We start from the raw sequence: 25,630 nt of genomic DNA on the forward strand, positions 1-25,630 counted from the left end.
TTCAGGCCCCAGAGGCCCGAAATCACAATTCAGGCCCCAGAGGCCCGAAAAATCACATTCAGGCCGCAGTGGCCCGAAAAATCACAATTCAGGCCAAAGTGGCCCGAAGAATTCACAATCAGGCCCAGAGGCCCGAAAAATCACAATCAGGCCCCAGAGGCCCGAAAAATCACAATTCAGGCCCCAGTGGCCCGAAAATCACATTCAGGCCAAAGTGGCCCGAAAATCACAATCAGGCCCAGAGGCCCGAAAAATCACAATTCAGGCCCCAGAGGCCCGAAAATTCACATTCAGGCACAGAGGCCCGAAATTCAAAACTCTCCTAGGGTCCGAAAATTCACAACTCAGACCAAGGCCCCACAATCCCAATTTGGCCCAAGGTCCGAGTTTTCGCCTTCAAAATTTGCTCCATCAGACAACCACTGGCTCTCATAAATCATTTTTATGATAGCCAGTGGGGGGCAACTGTGAATACTCAAATTTTGAGGCTTCTCATGTTGTTGGTGGCATGTGAAACTCTTTAAATGGAGGAAAACACGCTGCTACAGTGCCATGCCAATTAGTTTGACTTTGCTACAGTAAATTTGACTTTGCTGCAGCAACTGTGCAAACAGTCCGGCCAGACCGGAGGCCATTTTGGACATGTACTGGAAATATGTCAATATGGTACTTGAAACGTCCGGAATTTCACGAGGATCGCAGAACCGGTCCCGGAATGATTTTTGGAGGTCGAAACTCCTAAAAAAGCTCCCGGAGCGAGACATGGTGGCCACCACCAGCTACGGCGGCGCCGGCCGCCGGACACGGCGGCTCCTGCCGCCCCACCGACAGGGCGGCAAGCTGCCAGCCCTCCTGGGCGGCACCTGCCGCCGAGCCAGGCGGCACTGCCGCCCATCCCCCCTGTCGGCAGCTTGCCGCCCTCGCCGGCGGCACTGCCGCCCCGAGACCCAAAATGGCCTATAAATAGGCCATTTCAGTCAATTTGACACCCTTGTCTGTATTGACGGACGAATCCTTCTCCGCTCTCACGTCTCCTTGCATTTTCTTTAACCGCTTTTTTGCCATTAATTTGAAATTTTATTGCATTTTTATTGTGATATTTGGACATTAAAATTAAACAAATGAAAATGAATTAATATTTCCTAAGCAAGGAGCTTAATCTAGAGTAAGAAAGCGGTCGTCGATTAAATCAGGTATGTAAACAAAACTCTGGCCTATTTAATTTAGCACTTCAGGTCATATTTATATTCTAATCTTAATAATTCTACAATTGCATAAATGCATCCACGTCATTATTTTTGGTAATAAACTGCCTTAATTATTTGATTAAGCTTAAATGCCCGGTTAATCAATAATCGTGGTATTAAAGTTTAAATCCGACAATATTGGCTAAAAGAGCCTAGTTAATTAATAACTACGGTTCAATTGCCTTATTTCGAACAAATTCGGCTTAAGTCCAATTAATCAATAATTGTGGCTAAAAGCCTTAATCAATCACGTTTCGATAATAAATTGTGATTAAGCTCGAACGCCCGATTAATCGATAATCGTGGCATTAAAGCCTAAATCACACATTTTTGGCAAACTAATTGCCTAAAACAACACATTTTGGCCAAAGGCCTTAAAATCAACCATTTTGGCGACAATCGCCTAAATCGCACATTTTTGGTAAATTAATTGCCTAAAACAACACATTTTGGCCAAGGCCTAAAATCAACCATTTTTAGCAACAAATCGCTTAAAATCAATCTTTTGGCAAAATGCCTTAAAATCAACATTTTCGGCTTAAAACCGTAAAATCAACCATTTTGGCGATAATCGCCTAACTCGCACATTTTGGCAACAATTGCCTAAATCAAATCATTTTGGCTAAAAGCCATTAAAATCAACATTTTTGGCAACATGCCTAAAAACCAATCAATCTTTGGCGAAATGCCTAAACAAAATGCACAAAGCATGCACACACTCATGCACAAAGCATACACACTTATGCACAAAGCATACACACAAAAATGCACAAAGCATACACACAAAAATGCACAAAGCATACACACTCATGCACAAAGCATACACACTCATGCACAAAGCATACACAAACATGCGCAAAGCATACACAAACATGCGCAAAGCATACACAAACACACTCATGCATTAAGCATACACACACACACTCATGCATTAAGCATACACCTTCAAAGCCCTTGAAACAAGGCCTATCAAACTACGTTGACTTTGATCTTCCATTCAAACGGAAGTACGTAGGCACGTTCGGGATTTCACCCCGGGTGGCAAGTCGAAATCATCAAAATCACTCAAACATTTCATTAATCCATCATTCACCTTGCAAAACATTCATTCATCGGTTAGTTTATCAGCATGACATAGTCTCGGGATCCATCTCGGGTTTGCATACCATGCCTTACACATTGGGATAATTAATCTAGTAACTAGGTTAATTAAAATTGGAGTCATTTAGGGTTTTTTCCTAGTTTACCCTGAAATAATTAAACAAGGTGGCGACTCACACACTCACGTGCATTTCTTTCTCTTGTCATATGCATCACATGCCTATGCTTTTGGGGAAAGGGGTTCACAGTTTGGCGACTTCACTGGGGATGTAATATGTAATCATTTTGCATAAAGCGGACCACGATTGTTGTGTAAACTAACCCGCCCTTCTTTAGGGTATTATTTTACAATGCTTTGTTTTGCAGATATGAATCAAGTGTTCTTTCCTTAAGAATACTTGATATGGAAATCCGGACTTAATTAATGTGATTAAGACATTAAAACTTGTTGATTTATTTGCACGATTGAGAATCCTTTTCTCCATTGCATAAAAAAAAATGAACTTCAAATGAATTTCTTCTCTTTCTGTTCAAATTTCTGAGTCTGGATAGCAAGTAGCGCTGATCGGCAGGTCTCTTTGATTATGCCGACGGACAGCCAAAGCGTCCTCCCTGTTACCGCAAACCATCTCTAATCCTTTTGGAGGTGGCACATGGGTATGCGTACCGTTGGACCCACGCGAAACTCCTTGTTTCACATGTGGTTAGGTATATCCATACTCAAGGTTCAAGGGTCCCTTAATAAGCCGATTCTCTATTTGTGTCATAGCCTATAGAACCTATCCTTTAGGACTATATGCACCCAATGGTACGAATCATCTCATTAAAATAAATTATGACGTGTTGTTGTGCGCATTCATGACATACCATAAGCATTAAAAAAAAAAAAGAGAAGAGAGTGGAGGGACACAAAAATATCCTTCTGTTTGTCAGTCATGCACAGTTGGACAAAGAGTCATTCTCTCTCATATCAGCTACCCTGATACTACTATACCCTTAATCCAGTTACCCTCATACTTACAGGTACCCCCTGTTCAAGTGCCAACATTAGTGCCAACCACACCTACTGTGCTATCACCGACCTCACCAATCTCAACTGCACCAATGGCATCACTTTCTGACATCAAAAACCTTATAGAACAACTCGAGGCCAGAATGGAGGCCAGAATGGAGGCCAGAATGAATGAGGCATTGGCTGCCCAAAGGATTGCCCTGATAACTGAATTGGGTAATGGTAATGGAAGTGGGGCTTCCGGTGAGGGAAGTGGACCTGCTGTTTCCAATCAAGGACCTGCCGCAGAACCGACAAATCCTACCCTTAACCTGGATGACATGCCTGCTTCTGAGCCAGAAGCTCAGAAAATGAGAAGAAAACTGGACACCACCAAACAGAAAAACAATGAACCTTTTCCCTCGTTCCTTACGAGGAAAAGGACCAAGGTCGCTCAAATGATCAACCGGCCTTCTGAACAAGAACAGGTAGACATAATCATAAAGAACCTGCAGCCTGTCTACCAACAACAGTTACAAACCCAATACTTACCAACCTTCCAGTCACTCATTGCCACTGCTACAAAGGTAGAGGATTTAATTCAAATGGGGCAACTGAAAGAAGACTCGGGTTCCTCAAAATACGAGAAGCCTAGCCAAGCTGGCAAAGTCCATGAAATGGCAAGCATCACCCCCACGAATCCTTTACGTGTGGGCAATATGAGAAATGGCAATCGGTCAAGAAGGACATATACTGATCTCGGGATGCCAATCCTTTTGGTATTCCGAGAAGCTATCAAAGCAAACTACATCAAGCCCTTGGAAGCAAGGCCGCCACCCTACCCTTTACCAAGAAACTACCGAACCAATGAATACTGTGAATATCATCAAGGCCATGGGCACGAGACTGAAGCGTGCTGGACGCTTAAGAACCGCATCCAAGACCTGGTAGACGATGGTTCAATCATCCCAAGAAGTGAGTCAAACATTAGCACTAATCCCTTACCAAATCACGGGGTAAATGCTATTATTTCTGACCAGGAATTGATCGATCCTTTCGAGCTATTCCTAGAAATGAATGACACCTGTGTCCTGGACTTGAATGACTTATCCGAAGAGGTAACAACCGAGCTCGAAGTGGAAGACTTCATGCAACCTAGTCTCCTTGACGAAATTGCAGTTATCACAGGAAATGATGGGGACCAAGATCTGCTGAGCCTGATCAAGCCGAACGAAGGCCCTCTCACCAACTGGTACGCCGAGGAGGAGCGCGCTGCTGATAAACCCCCTCCCGAGTCAAACCTAGAGTCAAAATCTGTAATCAAATCTTGTATTGAGTCTGAGTCTGACCCCGAGTCTGAAACCGAGTCAGAGTCCAGTTCCAGTCTTGAGTCATCTGTGTCGGATTTTGAAAATCCAGATTTCAAATTTAATGTAACTTTTGAAGACGATTCCGTCATTATCAATAAAGGCTTGCAAATTATTGACTACCCCGCGTGTCTATCTTTCCAAGCATTTCCAAGCAAAAATAATGAAAAAGAAATAAATGAAATAATAAAAAATGAAAAAGAAAAAATAATAATTGGCAAAGAAGAAAATGAACATACATACATTGCATTTGACTGTGTGAACAAGGGACAGGTCAGTGAATGCTTGAGGAAGTTTGCCAATTGTTTCATGTGGAAGGCAAGTGACATCACGGGAATTGACCCAGCAATAGTGGTGCACAAGATTCCAGTATATCCCGAGGCTAAGCTAGTGAAGCAGAGGCTAAGAAGGCTGAAGACCGAATGGTCCTTGAAAATCAAGGAGGAGGTAGCCAAGCAACTGGAGAACAGATTCATAGAACCCATTGCCTACCCGACATGGTTAGCAAATATTGTGCCAGTGCCGAAGAAAGATGGCAAAGTCAGAATGTGTGTGGACTATCGGGATTTGAATAGAGCATGTCCGAAGGACGACTTCCCCCTGCCGCATATCGACTTGTTGGTAGACCGAATGGCGGGACACGAGATGGTCTCCTTGACCGATCTTGCTGTCGGGTACAACCAAATAATGATGCATGTGCCAGACAAAGAGAAAACGGCATTCATCACGGAGTGGGGAACCTACTGCTACAGGGTCATGCCTTTTGGGCTCAAAAATGCCGGGGCAACCTATCAAAGAATGGCGACGACCATCTTCCATGACATGATTCACGAAGAAGTAGATTTGTACGTGGACGATATGGTTGTTAAATCAAAAAACAGCTGAAGAACATACAACAGCGCTTGAGAAGTTCTTCCTTAGACTTCGAAAGTACAATTTAAAACTCAACCCGGCAAAATGTCTATTTGGAGCTACATTCGGAGTATTTCTGGGGCATATGGTCAGTCGGAAGGGCATAGAAATTGATCCTCCAAAAGCCAAAACCGTTATGGAAATACCAGAACCGAGGACGGAAAAGGAAGTCCGGGGTTTCCTAGGAAGGCTACAGTACATCAGCCGGTTCATCAATCAATTGGCTAATACTTGTGGTCCGATCTTCAAATTGCTCAGGAAAGGAGTAGCCGTAAAATGGAATGAGGATTGTCAGAAAGCTTTCGACCAAGTCAAGCAATATCTGTTATCCCCACCAGTTTTACAGCCACCAAGGCTAGGAAAGCCTTTGCTGTTGTACCTATCAGTGACAGAAGAAGCGATGGGTGCAATGCTAGCTCAACAAGCAAAAGATACGAGGGTAGAAAATGCCGTGTATTACCTTAGCAAGAGGATGCTAGACTACGAGCTAAAATACAACAAGATAGAGAAGTTGTGTTTGGCTCTAGTATGGGCCTGTACAAAGCTGCAGCACTATCTCTCGTCCTACACCACCTATGTTATTTCTGAATCGAACCCCTTGAAATTCCTTATGGAGAGGCCGGTTCTCGATAGCAAAATGGCTAAGTGGGTGTCAGTGCTCGCAGCCTATGATTTAAAATTTGTACAACGAAAGGCGGTGAAAGGCGGAGCCTTGGCTGATCAACTAGCAGAATTACCGGTCGAAGACCAAATGCCGGAGGTAGAATTTCCTGACGAAGACTTGGTGAACTTGGAAAGTGAAGTCTGGAAAATGTACTTTAATGGAGCTTCGAACTACCATGGAAATGAGGTTGGAGTCGTATTCAAAACTCCTTGTGGAGAATACATTCCAATCGCTGTCAAATTAGATTTCGACTGCACCAACAATGAAGCCGAGTATGAAGCTTGCATAAAGGGGTTAGAAGCAGCCCTAGAAAAAGAGATAAAAATCCTCAAGGTTTTCGGAGATTCCAACTTAATAGTCTCCCAGGCTTTAAGGAAATGGAAAATTAAAGAAGAGCGTTTGGTTCCTTACCTACAACGCTTGGATGAATTGGCTCAGCAATTTGATGGTTTATCCTTCCATTACTTGCCACGAGCCAAAAATCAGTTTGCAGATGCTCTAGCCACTCTAGCCTCCATGGTCAATGTAGAAGAGGATCGAGTCATTCGACCCTTGACAGTGCGGCTACAGAAACAGCCAGCACATATCATGAATTTGGTCGATGACAAGCCCTGGTATTGGGATATACAGAATTATCTTCAGAATGAAGCCTACCCGGAGGGATCTACCAAAACTGATCAACGGACATTGAGACAACTAGCATCCGGATATTTCCTTACTGGGGGAATTCTGTACAAAAGAAGTTGGAATGGCCTGCACCTAAGGTGCGTTGATGAGGGAGAAGCTCAAACCATCATGGATTCCTTACATAGTGGGGAATCTGGTCCACACATGCACGGGATAGCCTTGGCTCGGAAAATCATGAACCTGGGTTATTACTGGTCAACCATGAATGCAGATTGCGTGAGGCACGCGCAGAAGTGCCACGAATGTCAAATTTTTGCTAAGCTGCAAAAGCAGCCTCCAGTTAATTCGAATCCTATCACCTCACCATGGCCTTTCGCAACTTGGGGCATAGATGTGATCGGAAAAATCCACCCGAAGGCCTCTAACGGCCATCAATCCATCCTGGTTGCTGTAGATTATTTCACTAAATGGATCGAAGCAGCCTCTTATTCGATTTTAAATGCCAAGAAGGCAGCACAGTTCGTTCGTACTAACATCCTTTGTCGGTATGGAACACCGTTCGAGATCATCACGGATAATGGGTCTCACTTTCAAAGTGAATTTTCTGACCTGCTGAAGCAAAAGAAAATTCAACATCATAAGTCCTCACCCTATCGTCCACAAGCAAACGGGGCTGTAGAAGCTGCGAATAAGGCTATAAAAGTCATTTTGCAGGAGACTGTTAAAAAGCACAAAGCTTGGCACGAACAGTTACCGAATGCCCTATGGGGATATAGGACTTCAATCAGAACGCCCACCGGAGCAACTCCGTATTCTTTGGTACATGGTATGGAAGCAATATTGCCTATTGAGCTGGAAGTTCAGTCGGCAAGGATTATTCAGGAAAGCCAGATCAACAAAGCAGATTGGGCTAAGAATTATCACTTGCAACTTTTGGGTATGGATGAAAAGCGATTGCAAGCAATCCACCAAACTCAAGTCTACCAAAGAAGAATGGCACGGCATTTTGATAAGAGGGTCAAAGACCGGAAGCTGGAAGAAGGTTGTTTGGTCCTGAAGGAGATTAGACAGCCAATCATGGACCCACGTGGGAAGTTTCGTCCTCATTGGGCTGGACCCTATGTGTTGAAGAAAGTATTGTCCGGCGGAGCCGTCATCTTGACTGATTTAGATGGTTTGGAATTCACGAATCCATGTAATTTAGATCAGTTAAAAAGATATTTTGTGTAATAAGCATTGCATAATGTAAAATGAACTACATTAGACCTGATTCTCTTCGGAAAAAAGAAATTATGTATCGGAGATATGTAGGCAACCCTCATTGGGTACGGTCTAAACATTAATGAAAATCATTCCATAATTCTTTCCTCTTTGCCAACAATAAAAAAAATAATAATAATAACAATAATAAAAAAAAAGGGATAAAAATGAAAAAAAAAGAAGAGAAAAACCCGCTAAGTCGAAAACTCGAAAAGGGCGGCTTAGGCAAAAATCGGGGCCCGCTAAGTTGAAAACCCGAAAAGGGCGGCTTAGGCAAAAATGGGTAGCTCGCTAAGTTGAAAACCCGAGAGGGTGGCTTAGGCAAAAATCAGAGCTTGAATAAATGAAGTTGGAAAATGCTTGGAAAGCTTAATGACATGCCCAATTGAAAGCAATAAAGTCAAACAGTCCAAAGTCAAGCAGAAAACTAAAGAGACCAAGAAAAATAAATAATAAAGTCCAAATCCAAAGGAACATACATCCAAAATTCCAAATAAAACCCAAAATCCAAAGCCAAAAGTCCCCAACAAAAAGTCAAAAGAGTTAAAACAAAGCCAAAACATGAAAAGTCCAAAAGCCTATCAGAGTCTAGGTACCCCGTCGCCTCCGTGGGGCAACGTCCTCCGAGTCATCCCCAGTTGCTGAACTCCCTCCAGCCTCGTCTGTCCGAGGAGCCAACATGATCTCCTCATCAGTCCTAATCCCATCACCAGCGTCAGCCTGAGTCCAACCCTCGAGTGCACTCAGCAATGCGTTCCTCCTTAGCTTTTCAACTGGCCAGACAACGGTCATGAACCAGGCCCGATACTCAGAAGAAGTCTGAACACCAGCAGGATTAGGTAAAGGCCTAACCATCTGATGGTCTCTAACCCAAGCTCTAAGGACAGCACGGGTAACTCCCGGAGTAATGGTTGAATCAGATAACGAGTCATCCACGATCGGTACAGTCTGATCTATTCCCATCTGCCTCATAACGCGCGAAGCACAGTACCAAGTGCAATATGCAAGACCTAAAAGGTAAACCCGAGCATGGCGAAAGCTAACCTGGATGAAGCGGGTGATACCATACCAGGATACGAACCACAATACCTCGTTTGGACCCAATTCAATCAGCCATGAGGTCCATGCGTCAGCAGACGGATGTGTGATCAAGATCCTCCGCATACGATACTGAGAAGGGTTGTAAGGCAAACGGGTAGGAGCAGCAACCACTTGAAGGTGGTCCTTCAACCAAACCTGGGTAATGGATCCTTTCTATTACAAAGGCATGAACCAAAAAAAAAAAAAAAAAAAAAAAAAAGAGAGGAAAATACCTGGAGTATAATCGGGGAAACTGTCCAGTCCTCGAAGCCTAGAGCAGCTCTGTCAAGGCTCCTGATGGTTTCTGCCAGCACAATGCCACCAAAGCAACCCATGTCCTCCATCTGCCGAACCATAGGACAGAGTCGCAAGTCCCCGAAGCCTGGGTCCTTGTTAAACAAGAAACCAGCTAATAAGCAAAAAACCAAGGCCCGCATCCTCAGCCTCATCCGGTCTGGGTCATCTGAAAGAACCTCTGAAAATTCATCAATCAGGGGCAGCAGAATTGCCTTCTGGTCGTCAACAATCATGGCCTTAGCTTGTGGCCGGCTGAATTGAAATAAACTTTCAAATGACCGAACATATCCGACTTTGACCTCATGCCTGACTAAAGGGGCATTAGGGTCACACCCTATGATAGCACAAAACTCCTCGAAAAGAGGACACATCTCCTCCATCATGGCCCCGAACCGAAAAACGTGGGCCTCAGGGTCCCAGAATCTGATACAGGCCCATAAAAAGTTCCAGTCGATCACTACCCCCCTAAGGGTAATGATAGGAGAGAGGCCATACCTCTTCAAGTTGATCTTTTCAACTTTGGAGAGACTCCTAGCCCAGCTGTGCATGCTATGATTAAAAGAAGGATTCATTCTTTGGAAAAGATAAACACAGAGAGAAAAGAGAGAGTGAGTGAAGAAGCAACCAACAAAACAAGTTTTTATAGAAAAAATGCGCCGAATGAAGGCGGCAGCAGCCGCCGAACGAAGGCGGCAGCGGCCGTCAAATTGCCACCAAATAACGGCGGCAGCAGCCGCCGAATAATGGCGGCAATGGCCCCCACAAAAATCACTTTCAGGCCCCAGAGGCCCGAAAATCACATTCAGGCCAAAGAGGCCCGAAAAATCACAATCAGGCCCCAGAGGCCCGAAAAATCACAATTCAGGCCCCAGAAGCCCGAAAATCACATTCAGGCCCTAGAGGCCCGAAAAATCACATTCAGGCCCCAGAGGCCCGAAAATCACATTCAGGCCCCAGAGGCCCGAAAAATCACAATCAGGCCCCAGAGGCCCGAAAAATCACAATCAGGCCCCAGAGGCCCGAAAAATCACAATTCAGGCCTAGAGGCCCGAAAATCACAATTCAGGCCGCAGTGGCCCGAAAAATCACAATTCAGGCCAAAGTGGCCCGAAGAATTCACAATCAGGCCCCAGAGGCCCGAAAAATCACAATCAGGCCCCAGAGGCCCGAAAAATCACAATTCAGGCCCCAGAAGCCCGAAAATCACATTCAGGCCCCAGAGGCCCGAAAAATCACATTCAGGCCCCAGAGGCCCGAAAATCACATTCAGGCCCCAGAGGCCCGAAAAATCACAATCAGGCCCCAGAGGCCCGAAAAATCACAATTCAGGCCCAGAGGCCCGAAAATCACAATTCAGGCCGCAGTGGCCCGAAAAATCACAATTCAGGCCAAAGTGGCGCGAAGAATTCACAATCAGGCCCCAGAGGCCCGAAAAATCACAATTCAGGCCCCAGAGGCCCGAAAATCACATTCAGGCCCCAGAGGCCCGAAAAATCACATTCAGGCCCCAGAGGCCCGAAAATCACAATCAAGCCCCAGAGGCCCGAAAAATCACAATTCAGGCCCAGAGGCCCGAAAAATCACAATTCAGGCCACAGAGGCTCGAAAAATCACAATTCAGGCCCCAGAGGCCCGAAAAATCACATTCAGGCCCCAGAGGCCCGAAAAATCACATTCAGGCCCAAGAGGCCCGAAAAATCACATTCAGGCCACAGAGGCCCGAAAATCTCATTCAGGCCGCAGTGGCCCGAAAAATCACATTCAGGCCACAGAGGCTCGAAAAATCACATTCAGGCCACAGAGGCCCGAAAAATCACATTCGGCCGCAAAGGCCTGAAAATTCACAATTCGGCCTAAGGCCCGAAATTCAAAACTCGGCCGAGGGTCCGAAAATTCACAACTCGGCCTAGGGTCCGAAAATTCACAACTCAGACCAAGGCCCCACAATCCCAATTTGGCCCAAGGTCCGAGTTTCGCCTTCAAAATTTGCTCCTTCAGACGGCCACTGGCTCTCATAAATCGTTTTTATGATAGCCAGTGGGGGGCAACTGTGAATACCCAAATTTTGAGGCTCAGAAAGCCTATTTTCCCGGACTGCAAACAGTCCGGCCGGACCGGAGGCTATTTCGGAAGTTCACCAAAAATATGTCAATATGGTACTTAAAACGTCCGGAATATCGCGAGGATCGCGGAACAGGTCCCGGAATATTTTTCGGAGGTCCGAAACTCCCAAAAAGGCCCTCGGAACGAGGCACGGCGGCGCCTGCCGCCGGGCACGGCGGAGCCGGCCGCCGGCCACTTCCTGGGCAAGGCCTGCCGCCCGGCGCGGGCGAGGCCTGCCGCCCAGCGCGCGCGGGGTCTGACGCCCAGCGCGCGCGGGGCCTGCCGCGCGCGCGGGCGAGGCCTGCCGCCCAGCGCGCGCAGGCGAGGCCTGTCGCCCCGCGCGGGCTGGGCCTGCCGCGCGCGCGGGGCCTGTCGCCCCGCGCGGGCGAGGCGTGCCGCCCAGCACGCGCGGGGCCTGTCGCCCCGCGCAGGCGGGGCCTGGCCCCCCCACGCCCCTGGGCGGCACCTGCCGCCCAGCTTGGCTGCCAAATTCTGCATGCCAGTCACATGATCATGAATGGATTGTGACCAATCAAACTTCTTGGTCGTTAGCTCACTCATCAAGGATCCTATGATGGACTTGTCAGCTATGTCCGATTGGGAGTATTCCTTAATTTTCAACATGTACTCTCTAGCATTGTCTGTTCTGGGTATTGATGGCTTAACATTTTCAGCCATTGTCATCCTCATTAAGTTCAAGCTCAACCTGTTAGACCACTCCCAAGCCTCATAATGGGACTTGTTCGCTTCAGTGTTGGTCTCTGTAATGGCTGCTGGCTTTTCAAAGACTAATGCCAAATCCAAGTCCAGAACTCCTAACTGATAATGGATTTGTTCGGACCAATAAACATAGTTCAATCCATTGAACTTAATCAACCTAGTGCCCATAGCAAACATGTTAAAGGAAGCTGCAACATTACACATATACTCATATGTTAATGCTTTGAGTAAACATAAAATGGATTCAAACAAATAACAACTTTAATTATGCATCTAGATTCACCTTTGGGTAATATTTAAATGCATAGCTTTAATCAATAATGATGCCAAGAAGAAAAATACTTTAATAGACTTTCATTGTGGAGCAACTTGCGAGCCTTTATGCAAGTCAGAGAGAAGCACGCCCGTGCTCATTGCAACATGCCCGTGCTCCTTTCTGCAATCCAGTTACTTTTTTTTTTTATTCCATTCAACTATTCAATAATGCTCCATGCAATATGCATGTTATCTTTGGATATACATTCATATTAATTCGTATAATGATAAGTCTCTTTAATGCAATTAATTATAATTAATGGTCACCTTTAGGTAACCTAACAAATTATAATCAACGAGCTCAATTGTTCAATTTTCACTTTCATGTCATATAACGACATCACACAAATATGAACAATTGAAAACTGCATAATCAATGTCTAAAACAATCCAAACAAGGCCACTTTGGTGACTAACAAGTTTTCCATTCATTAAACATTGATTTATACAAAACTTTTATGAGATTAAATTAATATCTCAAAACTTTAACGACATAACCCAATAATATGTTATAATCATTCTCTATAAATAATAACAAAATAATTTATAAAGCATAAAGAAAACAAACAGTTTTCAAATTTCTATAATTTTGGCTTCGCGTATACCATATAAATCAATTTCACCATACGAAATTAATTTTCATTAATTAAGCCAAACAAAATGCTATCATACAAATCTAAAACAGGTACAGGCTCTGATACCACATGTTGAATAAACTTTAATATAGCCCAGATCTATTGTTCATAGAATTTGTTTGACAAGAATATACAATAATCGGAAGCATACCTTGATCCATAACGACAGATCTATGTTATGAGTTACCTCGTTGGGACAATTCGATTCTCACCGTAATAGCAGATCTACGTTTCTTCACTCTGGCCTTTTGTCCGTAAGTGCTCTCTTAATCATCAGAGAATAATCAACAGCTGTGGGAGTTTCTTTTATGAGCTCTCTTAAACAAACTATCTCCGTATGTGTTTGAGGGAGCCGTCACACTCTCTTGTTTCTGTGTTAACCCTAATTTGTTGATTCCTTTATCTTTTATAAGGCAGAGGAAGGGTATTAAAGCCCTAACTGACTCTTATCCATTAAGCCCAATAACCATCATCTTGGGCCACCTTACTTAGAACCAGCCCTTTAATCACATGGGCCACATACAGATTATTAAAATAATCTAACAGTTTAAGGTTTTTGCACAAGGATTAAGGAAGCAATTAACTCTCTTAGATTATAATAAATTTAATGGTAATTTGATCAAATTATCTTTTATCTCAAAACCAATAGTTGCTTGTAAAGTATAATTTATTGTATTTAGTATAAACAAGAGCAACATTGAAAAAACCTTATTTATTACTTCTTAAACTACGCAAAACGATTTATATTTTGGGACAAAATAACATACCAAAAATGATTTATATTTTAAGACAGAAAGAGTATTTAATAAGATTTAAATAGTAAACTTTAAATATCATTCAATTTAAAAAAGAAAAAACAAGACAATAATTTGAAATGAATGAATTAAAATTACACTTTCTATTTTCACACAGATTAAGAAAGTAGCAATTATTATGGCTAAATGACAATTTTATTCATATAACTTTCTTATTATGCCATCTTAAATAACACATGAACAATTATTATATTTGAACAATAAGTAAAACTTTATAAGAGTTATTGAAAATAAGCTAAAATTTAATAAGGATATAATAGGCAATTTAAAAATTAACTATAATACAAAAAAAGAAAAGTAGACTATATTTTGGAACAAACCAAAAAGGAAAAATGGACAATCTTTTTGGGACGGAGGGAGTATATAATTTGTATTCACATGCACAAGGAAAAACGTAGGTCCCTATAGTAAAACCCCCAAGGGATGAGACGAGATAAAATATTATGGAATAAAGGTAGTAGCTGGTTCCGACAAAAAAAAAATTCCCTACAGTCATTTTAGCAAAATAAAATTATAAAAATTAATTTGGCTGCTAAAAAGTCCAAATGCATAATTTAAAAGAGTAAATAAAGCTCTAAAAATAAATTTTTATATTTTAAACATATGTTGAGAATTTAAAAAATGGGTTTGTAAAAAAAAAAAAAAAACAAAAAAAAGGCCAAATTAACACATATTTTAAACTTTCTAAATTTATCGAATTAATCCATATGTCTTATCAACTTTTATTTAGATTTACAGCAAATTTAAGTCATTAACGGCAAAAATTGAATAAAAGCTAACTTTTATAACAAAAATAAAAGTTTAAGTATTTAATAGCTAATACTTTAATTAAATCCTTCCATAAGCATGTGTTTAATATGCATAATATCACTTTAACCCTCAAATAAATATATATTTAATGTTAAAAAAATAAAAATTGAAAGAATCAATATCCAAAAATTAATAATATTTGAACATGACCTCCTACGTTAAGGAGAATTCACTATCACTATCACTATCACTATAAACTACATAATAGCAACTACATAATAGCCTTCTACGGTGATTTTGTCTAAGATATTTTATTATTTAGACAATTATACTGAAATAAGTGTAAATATTATCTCTAATAGAAGGAAGAATTCACTATCACTATCACTATAAACTACATAATAGCTATGAATGTAGATATTATCTCTAATAAAAGTAAAAAGTTTAAAAGTGATCATATTAGACTTGTAGTAAGATCATGGCTATGAATAGCCACAAAGTGAAGCAAGCAATTGTCTATACATAAATATTATGCTCTGTCAATTCGATCAAATTCTTTGATCAATATTATGCTTTTTTATTTTTTGTATAAGTGATTTATTTATATAAAAAATTTAGAAACATATCGATCTGTATCTCATATCTGTGTACAGTTCCTTCTAACGAAATTTTTAGTTTGATTTCTTCTAGAATTGTTTTTTTAAAATTAATTTGATAATGTGCTAAAGACTTTTTGAAAAGAATGGCAACCAAAGTATACGCATCTTAGACAAGATAATAAAGAAATATCTGCCATTATATTGTCCTTTTTGATCATTGATGAAAGAAATATTGGTCTTATTGACTAATTTAATACGTGTTACTTGGTTTTCCACTTTCATCCCTTTCAAAATAGAAAATGAGTTATCTACGGATTATGATTCAGTTTGCAATGTAAGTTGGGTATATAAAAAGAGCTTTTAGGTTCGATCACTATTAAACGCACATGTAAAGAGGGTTGTAAAGACTTAATTGTGATTAAGCCTCAAACCGAATTATACAATTCAATAATAGAGTCCAGATATCGGTGATTTAAAAAAAAATAAAAAAGGAGTTAAATTCTAAAATATATACATATATAAATAGGTCCCATATAATTAATGTGATGTAAGTGAAGTTACCGTTTTATTTGGTTGCTCTATTAATACACGTTACAGTCATAATCAAAGTACAATTTTCTATGCCAAGGAAGTCTTTCTAGTCTTCCTTCCACCATAATTGTGGAAAAATATCTTTGTTTTGAGTGTGGCTCACCATAATTAATATCACTCATGTTCTATTATATTTATGCATTTGAGAAAATATTTTGTTTTAAAATACTTATTTAAAAAGTAATAAGTTTAATTTTTTCCATATTTGCCATTTGTATAGAACCAATAATTATTACTTCAATTTAATAATTTTTTAAAGGATTGGTATTAAACTAAGGGTAATGTAGTCGATTTACTCAATAATTTATTATAACTTAGACAAATTTAATGGTATTCCTAAAGAACGTAAAATTTCAAATGTGACAAGTATTATGGAATAGAGGTAGTATAAAATTACCGCTAGAGGAAATAATATAAATGAACTTTATGGAATAATATTTCGATATCATAATTTGAAGATGATTGAATGTTTAATTTTTTTAGATTTTTATTTTTTAACACTCAAATTCAGATTTATATTTATTTCAAATCACTGCCCATATGATCTAAATCAAATCTCATATTCTTTTATAATTTTTTTCACTCTCTATATAATAATATTTTATTAAAAATTAATTGTTTTCATTTACATTTGCCAAATTAAAATTTTATATATATATATATATATATATATATATATATATATATATATATATAGTTATGTATTACCTATATAAAAAAATATGTTAGTTAGTCATCTCCAGATGTTCTCTTTATTTTAAATATAATTTATTAAAATTGTCAAGTTTACATATGATATGGATTAAATTCAATTGATTAATAATCTTAAAAATTTCAATGCTATTTGCAAATGAATTTATTTGGCTTCTTTTGACATGAATATTTGAATACTACATTATATTAATATTTTTATAAATTTTCACTTGAAACATAAAATGTAACATGTGAAATAATTTTTAAATCATATAAAGTTTTCTCAACTATAATATATTATTTTTCAATTATGTTATTTTTAAATTTTCAATAATATATTATTTTTTAAAAAAATTAACTAAGCAACTACGTCTAATCTGATTGGTCCTTTATAATTTCATAAATTTTATTAAAAAAACAGAATAAGGAACAACTAAAGCAAAGTATAAAACTTTGACCTTGTTGGGCAACTGCTTTTGAGGGTAGTGTTCAACGTTTTGATTCTAACAAGGTTAAAGGTAAGTTCAGTAAAAATAGTTGTTTTGACAGTTATTAGTTGGTTTAGTAGCGTTTAGTTTGTTAACTGTTTTAGTAGCTTTTAGTTGTTAACTGTTTTAGTAGCTTTTTCATAAAATGTTAAAAACTAAATATTACTTAAGTTAACTTTTTACAAAATGTTACCCTAACTTCAAAAAGCTAGTCCAAATGTCATGTTACCGAACAACCTTTTAAGTAGCTTTTAATCAAAACGGTAAAAACTACTTAAAAAGTTGTTGCCGAATACGACCTTAAACATTACCTTTATTAATTATATTACAGTAAGGTTTAGAGATTGACGGAGTATTTCAAGAGACGCTATTCCCCAAATATTTAGTGTTTGACAATAATTAATTGAACTTTTTAAATTATACTTATATTTAATAACTAATCAAACAATTATTTTTATCAAATACTTATGCTTTAAACCACTATGGTCCTATTGGGCGACAGTTTTTAGTGTTTCAAAATATTATCTCTATTATGTATAATATTCGATAGCATAAGTGTACACTAGTGTTTAAAGTTTGAGTGAGCAGATTATAAAATGTTATTCCATTTAATATTTGATGAAATGTTAGTAAAACATCTCATAACTACTAAGATGGTACTAGCTACTAAAGATCGTATTAAGCAACAGCTTCTCATGATGTCTTTAACATTTTGGTTAAGGTTAAAATACTATTTCTATTATTATAGTGTTTTGTGACACAATATTTTTATTAGTGCTTAGAGTTTGAAAGAAAAAATTACAAAACGTTATATTCCTTTCAATATTTGATGAAAAGCTAATAAAACAATTGAAATAACTAGGATATCTAATAGCTACAAGGATAATCCACAGCTTCTACAAAAAGGTTAATTTTATCAAATAGACCCTAAAATAACTATCAAACAAGTTCTATATAAACAATAAACTACCAACTACTAATTAATTAATTAAATAATTAGTATTCATTCCCCTTTGTTAATTAAACATTAAAAACAATATCTAAAGTTGAGAGTGCTTTTTTTTTATTTTTTATTTTAGGTAATTCTTTTCTTTTAAATAATTAATTAATATGAATTTCTAATGCCAAGTCAATTTCAAACTCAATAAAAATAAGGATCAAAATATTTTTTAATAGCTTATATGCATGTTGAGTAAATTATCAGTCACATCTTATGTATTTTGGCATAAGAGTTTTTGCTAAGAGTACATCACATATGTAAATATTTCCTTTTCGAGATCACAACCCTACAAAATATTAAGTTTTCATTTTAATTCAAATACGATACAGTAATCATGATCAAATAATCTCATTATATATAGATAAGCCCAAAATTGGAGCCCTACCCTAAAATTTCCACTGCCCAATATTTGCCACTTGCCACCTCAAGTCCAACCACCTTAGGCGGATCTCCGACATGGTGGTTGGCGTTATGGGTTAGGGGACGCATTTGGACTGAATTTGAGATAATTATACTAATTTGTATTTATGCTTCCTCATTAGGACCTGTAATTATAAGATCAACGCCGCTAATAAAACTTCTTAGCTAAGTATAACCATGATACCAAAATTGTCGTTTGGGTATTAAAATTGCTGGTTTCGATTGTAATAAAAGTAAAATTAAAATCGAAACGTTTTTGGACGGTTTTGAAATTGCCGCTTTTGATTTTATTCCGATTCAAACCGAATTAAATAATATATTTTCAACTTTTTAAAATGCTTTTTAAGATTTGCAGGTTGAATAAATAAATGATAATAAATATTATTATTGAAAAAAAAACTAAATCAATTTAATAAAATTCTTAAAAATTACTTTAAAAATTACAGTAAAACAAAAAAGATATGAGAGTTCTTTTACGAACATATTTTTCATTATTTAAAATCGAAATATTTGATTTTAAAATAAACCATTGATTTTGATTTAAAAAAATGAAAAAACAGAAATTAAACTTTAACCGTACGATCTACATGATTTGGGTTATGATTTCGAATCAGGATCGTCGACTCTAATTTAATATCGGTTCTGATTCCCTGGTCATCCCTGTTCTTAGCCACAAATTTGTTCCTCTCTCCAGGGGTATCCTCTCCTACTTGGCCTATGGATTCCACGGCCGATGACGCTAAAGCCTATGCAGGGCACAGTACATTGCTATTCTTTACCAGAGCACAAAGAATATAATAATGAACTCCGTTTTTCTGCAACTTTGAATTGAATATTAAATATTAAAATATAGAAAATCTGGATCAGCTAACTGGAATTCAATCTTTCTAAAAAGTAAAAACCCCATCAGACTGCTGAGTGGTAACAGGTCGCCATGGCAGCCGAGATTGAATCAATGTCAAAATCCGTCCAAGAATTGGCCATCGACGGCAAAGAATCGCTGGAAAAGTACATCCAAAAAGGAACTGACAGTGGAAAGTTGAATACTTCTGTTCCGTTGATAGAGGTTCCCATTGTTGATATTGGTCTTCTGAAATCTCCATTAACCAGAACAGAGGAGCTTCACAAACTCAGATCAGCTCTTAGCTCTTGGGGTTGCTTTCAGGTCCTTTATTATTCTTAAATATCATTTATCTTAATTGAAGTATAATCACTGCACATAGATTAAATTCGTAAGTGTGGATTGTGATTTTATCAGTAGATTTATATTTTTTGTTAGTTAATTTTATAAGTAGAATCACTGCATATAGTTTGTATTTCATAAAATATAATTACCTGTATGTTTGCAGGTAATAAACCATGGAATGACAAGTTCATTCTTGGAAGAAATGCGTCAAGTTGCCACGCAGTTTTTCTCACTACCAATGGAAGAGAAGCAGAAATACTCCAGAAAAACTGGCAGCATTGAAGGTTATGGAAATGATATGGTCCTTTTAGAACATCAAATACTTGATTGGACAGATCGTTTATATCTTACACTAAACCCAGAAAACCAGCGACAGCTCAGATTTTGGCCTGAAAATCCTCAAACTTTTAGGTAATTATCTTTTCAAACTTTAAGAGCATGTGCAGGGAAGCTTTCAAACTTTAATTAATTATTAACTCTGAAAAAATTGAGATGTGCAGGGAAATACTTGATGAATTTGCCAAGAAATCACAGCAGATAAATGAAATTCTGCTTAAAGAAATGGCAGGGTCATTAGGGTTGGATGAGAATTGCCTTTTGGATCAATACGGAGAACGACCGCTCGTTACTGCAAGATTTAATTACTATCCTCCATGTCCAACGCCTGATAAAATTCTTGGGGTAAAACCACATGCTGATGGATCAGCACTCACCATTCTCTTGCAAGACAAAGAAGTGGAAGGTCTTCAGTTCTTGAAAGACAATCAATGGTTCAGAGTTCCCATCATTCCAGAAGCTCTTCTTGTTAATGCTGGCGATCAAGCCGAGGTAAATACTAAAATTTATTTGATATTTTTGTTTGACCTACTGCTGAAAAATATGCTATGAATCTATTTGATAATGTTGCTTGATTTGCCATTGACAAAAACATTCTGTTAGAAATATTAATCAGAAGTCATTAAAATTTGTTCTCGAATCGATTTTATACATATGTATGTATGTCTCTTTGAGTTTAGATCAAGTCATTAAAATTTGTTCTCGAATCGATTTTCAAGATCAAGTTATGCAGACTTTGAGTTCTTTCAAGTCTTGAATATTCCAATAATAGTAATATTGGAATAATTGTGTAGATAATGAGCAATGGAATATTCAAGAGCCCTGTACACAGGGTGGTGACCAACACAGAAAGAGAGAGGATGAGTATAGCTGTATTCTGCATCCCAGACTCAGAGAAAGAGATTAAACCAGCTGATGGGCTAATCGATGAAACAAGACCAAGATTATACAAGACAGTGAAGGATTATGTTAGTCTTTACTTTGAATACTACCAGCAAGGGAAGAGAACAATTGAAGCAGCAATAATCTAATTTTCTTTATATATGTACTTTTGGTATCTTGTACTCTCAATTTCTTCTGGTTTCTTGTACTCTCAATTTCTTCTGGTTTCTACGAGTCAAAGACAACAGAAACTGATTTCTCTAGTATTTGTCAGAACACTAAGAAGAACCGACACAAAACAGAACATGATTACAGATCCTTGAGTAAAGAATTGTGTTAAAAATAAGAAAATGAACAAGAACCTGTACTCCAGACAAAAATGGAGCTCCTCTTTTCAACAAAATGGAGTTCCAGAAAAGCTAATCACCATTTTCATCTTTGAAAATAAAAAGTGATGACCCTGGAACAACTTTGAAAACTGAACAAGAAGGAATTATAAAACACCATTTTCATCTCTAGCTTTTAACTAATTACTTTATCTCTAGCTTTTAACTAATTAAACAATTATTTTAATTAAGCAATTATTTTCATGGAAACTTCTAATATAAACCCCATAGGCTGTTTTACATTCCCTATGACCAATAAGCTGTTTTACTAGCGTTACATCAAATATCAAAGGATGTTTTTGAAAACAAATAACAAAATATAGGAAATGTCCAAGCCTTGTCGTGTAAGGTATCAAGATTCAGGTAAGGTAAGTCTCCTGCTTTTCAATGTTCCCATTTTCCGCAGACCGCACAAATAAAAAGCAAAGACAAAAAAAAAGTATCTTGAATATCTTGATCGGGATCATGGCAGCCGACAACATCGATTCCATCTCAAAGTCCGTCCAAGAACTGGCCATCGACGGCAAAGAGCCACTGGAAAAGTATATCCAAAAGGAAGTGACAGTGGAAATTTTAAGTACTTCCGTTCCGTTTATAGAGATTCCTATTATTGATAGTGGTCTTCTCCAATCTCCATTAACCAAAACAGAGGAGCTTCACAAACTCAGATCAGCTCTTAGCTCCTGGGGTTGTTTTCAGGTCTTCTACTATTATTAAGTGTTGATTGTGATTTTATTAGTAGACAGCTGCATATGGATTAATTTGTTTCCTATAACATGCTAAAGTTCGAACCTTGCATAAGTATTTTTTTAATAACCTTTCAATCATCTTGCTCCATTCGTATTTGGACGATCTTTCTTTTACTTCTAAATTCTAGCTCCGCCCCAGGTTTCACTGCAAATAGATTGTATTGTATCTGTGAATAAATAAATACAATTACCGGAAACGTTGCAAGTAATAAATCATGAAATGACAAATTCATTCTTGGCAGAAATGCGTCAAGTTGCCAAGCAGTTTTTCTCACCACCAATGGAAGATAAGCAGAGATACTCCAGAGAAACTAGCAGCGGTGAAGGGTAGGGAAATGATACTGTTCATTTAGAACATCGAATACTTGATTGGATTGATCGTTTATATCTTACGGTAAACCCTGAAGACCGGCGACAGCTCAGGTTTTGGCCTGAAAATCCTCAACCTTTTAGGTAATTATCTTTTCAAACTTTAATGGGTAGCTTTAAAAGTTACTCCATTTCAGACCTGAAGGTCATGGATTCAAGCCATGAGAAATATGGAATGTTTTGTGTACTGGATCACCCTATTCTACCAATCTTCCTCAAGTATGAGATGCTTTATGCACCGAGTCACTCTATCCCTTCAAACTTTTAGTTAATCATTAACTCTGCAAAATTTGACAGCCATGGCTAAATGGAAAAAAAACAATCTGCAGGGAAATGCTAGATGAATTTGCCAAGAAGTCGCAGCGAATACAAGAAATTGTGCTTAAACAAATGGCAAGGCCATTAGGATTGGATGAGAATTGCTTTTTGGATCAACGTGGAGAACGACCAATCGTTACTGCACAATTTAACTATTATCCTCCATGTCCAATGCCTGGTAAAACTCTTGGGCTAAGACCACATGCTGATGGATCAGTACTCACCATTCTCTTGCAAGAAAAAGTGGTGGAAGGTCTTCAGTTCTTGAAAGACAATCAATGGTTTAGGGTTCCTATCATTCCAGAAGCTCTTCTTGTTAATGTTGGCGATCAAGCTGAGGTAAATACTAAAATTTTTTTGGTATTTTTGTTTGAGGTGTTGGTGAGAAATATGATCTATTTTCTATTGTTACTTGAGTTGCAGTTGATGAAAACCCCTGTTAAAAATATAACTAGAAGTCATTAATATTTTTATTCAATTGATTATATATATGTACGTATATTGGAGTCTAAAGTTTTCAAGATCAAGTTATGCAGATTTTGCGTTTCAAGTCTTGGATATTCCAAGAACAGTAATATTGGATTATTTGCGTAGATAATGAGCAATGGAATATTCAAGAGCCCTGTACACAGGGTGGTGACCAACAGAGAAAGGGAGAGGATTAGTATAGCTGTATTCTGCATTCCAGATTCAGACAAAGAGATCAAACCAGCTGATGGGCTAATCGATGAAACAAGACCAAGATTATACAAGACAGCGAAAGGCTATGCTAGTTTTTATACTGAATACTATCAGCAAGGGAAGCGACCAATTGAAGCAGCATTAATCTAATTTCCTTTATGCATACTTCTGGTTTCTTGTACTTAAAATTTCTAGTGGTTTCTGTAAGTGAAAGACAACAGAAAATGATTTCTCAAGTATTTGTCTGAACACTAGAATTAAGCTAAATCTAAGAGAGAGAAAATTATTAGGAAAATAAAAAATGATAGAAAAAGATTATTTCGCTCAAGCAATAAAGGAAAGGTTAAAATATATAGAATTTGTCATTAAATTATTTACTCAATGATCAAGTATTTATCTTGCACGAAATAAAAAGAATTTCTGATATATAATATGCCACAAAGTTACAGCTCATAACTGAAGAAAACTGCTTTTTAAATAAATATGGAGCAAAAGCACCAATACTGGCAACATTCAACTTCTGTCCATGTTCACAGTCTAGTTCTTGGCCTCAAACCACATTCTGATGGAAATGCAACCACCTCAAGAAAAAAATGTGGAAGGTCTTCAAGTTCCTGTCATTCCTGAAGCAATTCCCATTAACATCGCGGAACAGAGAGCCTCCTGCACTGGAGACACCTTTAGCATATGAAAATTCAAAACAAAAAGAAAAGGCAGTTAATACTCAATAAAACATGTATAGTATCATACACAAAAATACAACTTAATTTCTTTCTACGCATTTCAATTTGCATTGGAAAATAGTTTGCAGTTTCTATGAAGTGGTTCATGCCCTAAACCTAACCATTACTGTATATGATATCAAAGATAATGAGCAATGGATTGCTCAAGAGTCCAATACAGAGAGCGGTTATACACTCGGAAAGGAGAGGTTTTCTCTGGCAGTATTCTGTTCCCCAGATCCAGGTAACAACACCAAACCAGTAGCTGGTGTTATCAGTACAGACAAGGTCCAGGCCATTCAAGAAAGTGAAAAATCATGTTGGTGATTACTTTCAATCTATCAGCAAGGGAAAAGATCAATTGAAGCACTGAAAATTTAATTTACTAAGCCAGAGAATCATGGATAAATTCCAGGATTAAAATATTTCAACATCAATTATGTCAATAAGGAACAAACAGCTATCTTGGGTTCTATTATATTTATGCATACATTCATGCGCAAAAAATCAGCATACTTTTATGCAAATATCAGGTCCAAATCTCTGCGCCTAAAGACAGTCGAGGATGTAACAAAAAGAAACCTCATTAATCCTGATAGTCCTGGAAAAGTTGATCTAACAACATGGCAAAAATAAGGGTAACCATGGGAAAGTGTTTCATCATACCTTCTCTGCAGTTCTACAAAAAAAGCATATTCCCCCTTCAAGACCAACTTAATCACCGGCCTCTATATCTGTGAAACAAGCCACACACACGTGTGCGTGTGCGTGTGTGTGTGTGTGAGAGAGAGAGAGAGATGAAGTTGTTGGTTTAGAAGAGCAGAAAATTAAGGAAGAGAAGGAAATTCTGCAGAAAAAGAAAAAGCTGCAGATTTTGTGAGTGTGAAGAAACAATTAATTTCTTATTAATTCCATTACAGCATAATGTAAACATTTATAGTAGAGCTAGTCTAAAGTTTGTTCACCAACCTTCCATAAGTCAAGGAAGGTTGTTCACCAAACCTACCTAAAAGCAAGGTAGTTCACCTACCTCTTGATTTCAACAAAATACAACAAAATCTAAATGACTTTAACAAAATAACTCCAAAAATTGTCAACAACACTTGCATCAATAGCTGTAGCTGTAACTTTAACACTCCTCCTTGATGCAAGAGTTGAGACAAACACCAAGTCTATTCCTAAGAAATTCAAATCTTGGTTTTTGCAATGCCTTGGTGAAAATATCTGCTGTTTGGTCTTCAGAATTGCAATGAATAATCTGAATTTCATTTTCCTTTTCAGCTTCACGAATTGCATGATGCTTGATTTTGATATGCTTGGTTTTTC

The 25,630-nt window shown here is 38.2% G+C and overlaps 1 protein-coding gene and 1 pseudogene across 2 annotated transcripts; both read left to right on the forward strand.

Annotated features, from left to right (window-relative positions):
- Positions 1-19,337: 19,337 nt before the first annotated feature.
- Positions 19,338-21,345, forward strand: LOC105641252 (protein LATERAL BRANCHING OXIDOREDUCTASE 1-like). Its single transcript, XM_089726607.1, has 4 exons — positions 19,338-19,840; positions 20,025-20,272; positions 20,362-20,689; positions 20,992-21,345. The coding sequence occupies exons 1-4, from the start codon at positions 19,610-19,612 to the stop codon at positions 21,226-21,228; spliced, it is 1,044 nt and encodes a 347-aa protein (XP_089582733.1). The 5' UTR covers positions 19,338-19,609; the 3' UTR covers positions 21,229-21,345.
- Positions 21,346-21,780: 435 nt separating this feature from the next.
- LOC149493246 (protein LATERAL BRANCHING OXIDOREDUCTASE 1-like) lies at positions 21,781-23,833 on the forward strand (annotated as a pseudogene). The gene is made up of 4 exons (XR_016318521.1): positions 21,781-22,161; positions 22,417-22,667; positions 22,913-23,240; positions 23,496-23,833. The product of XR_016318521.1 is annotated as a protein LATERAL BRANCHING OXIDOREDUCTASE 1-like (transcript).
- The last annotated feature ends 1,797 nt before the right edge of the window (positions 23,834-25,630 follow it).

The sequence above is a fragment of the Jatropha curcas genome, chromosome 10 (assembly GCF_041381405.1).
Source record: "Jatropha curcas cultivar XTBG-Jc1 chromosome 10, XTBG_Jcur_1.0, whole genome shotgun sequence".
Classification (NCBI taxonomy): domain Eukaryota; kingdom Viridiplantae; phylum Streptophyta; class Magnoliopsida; order Malpighiales; family Euphorbiaceae; genus Jatropha; species Jatropha curcas.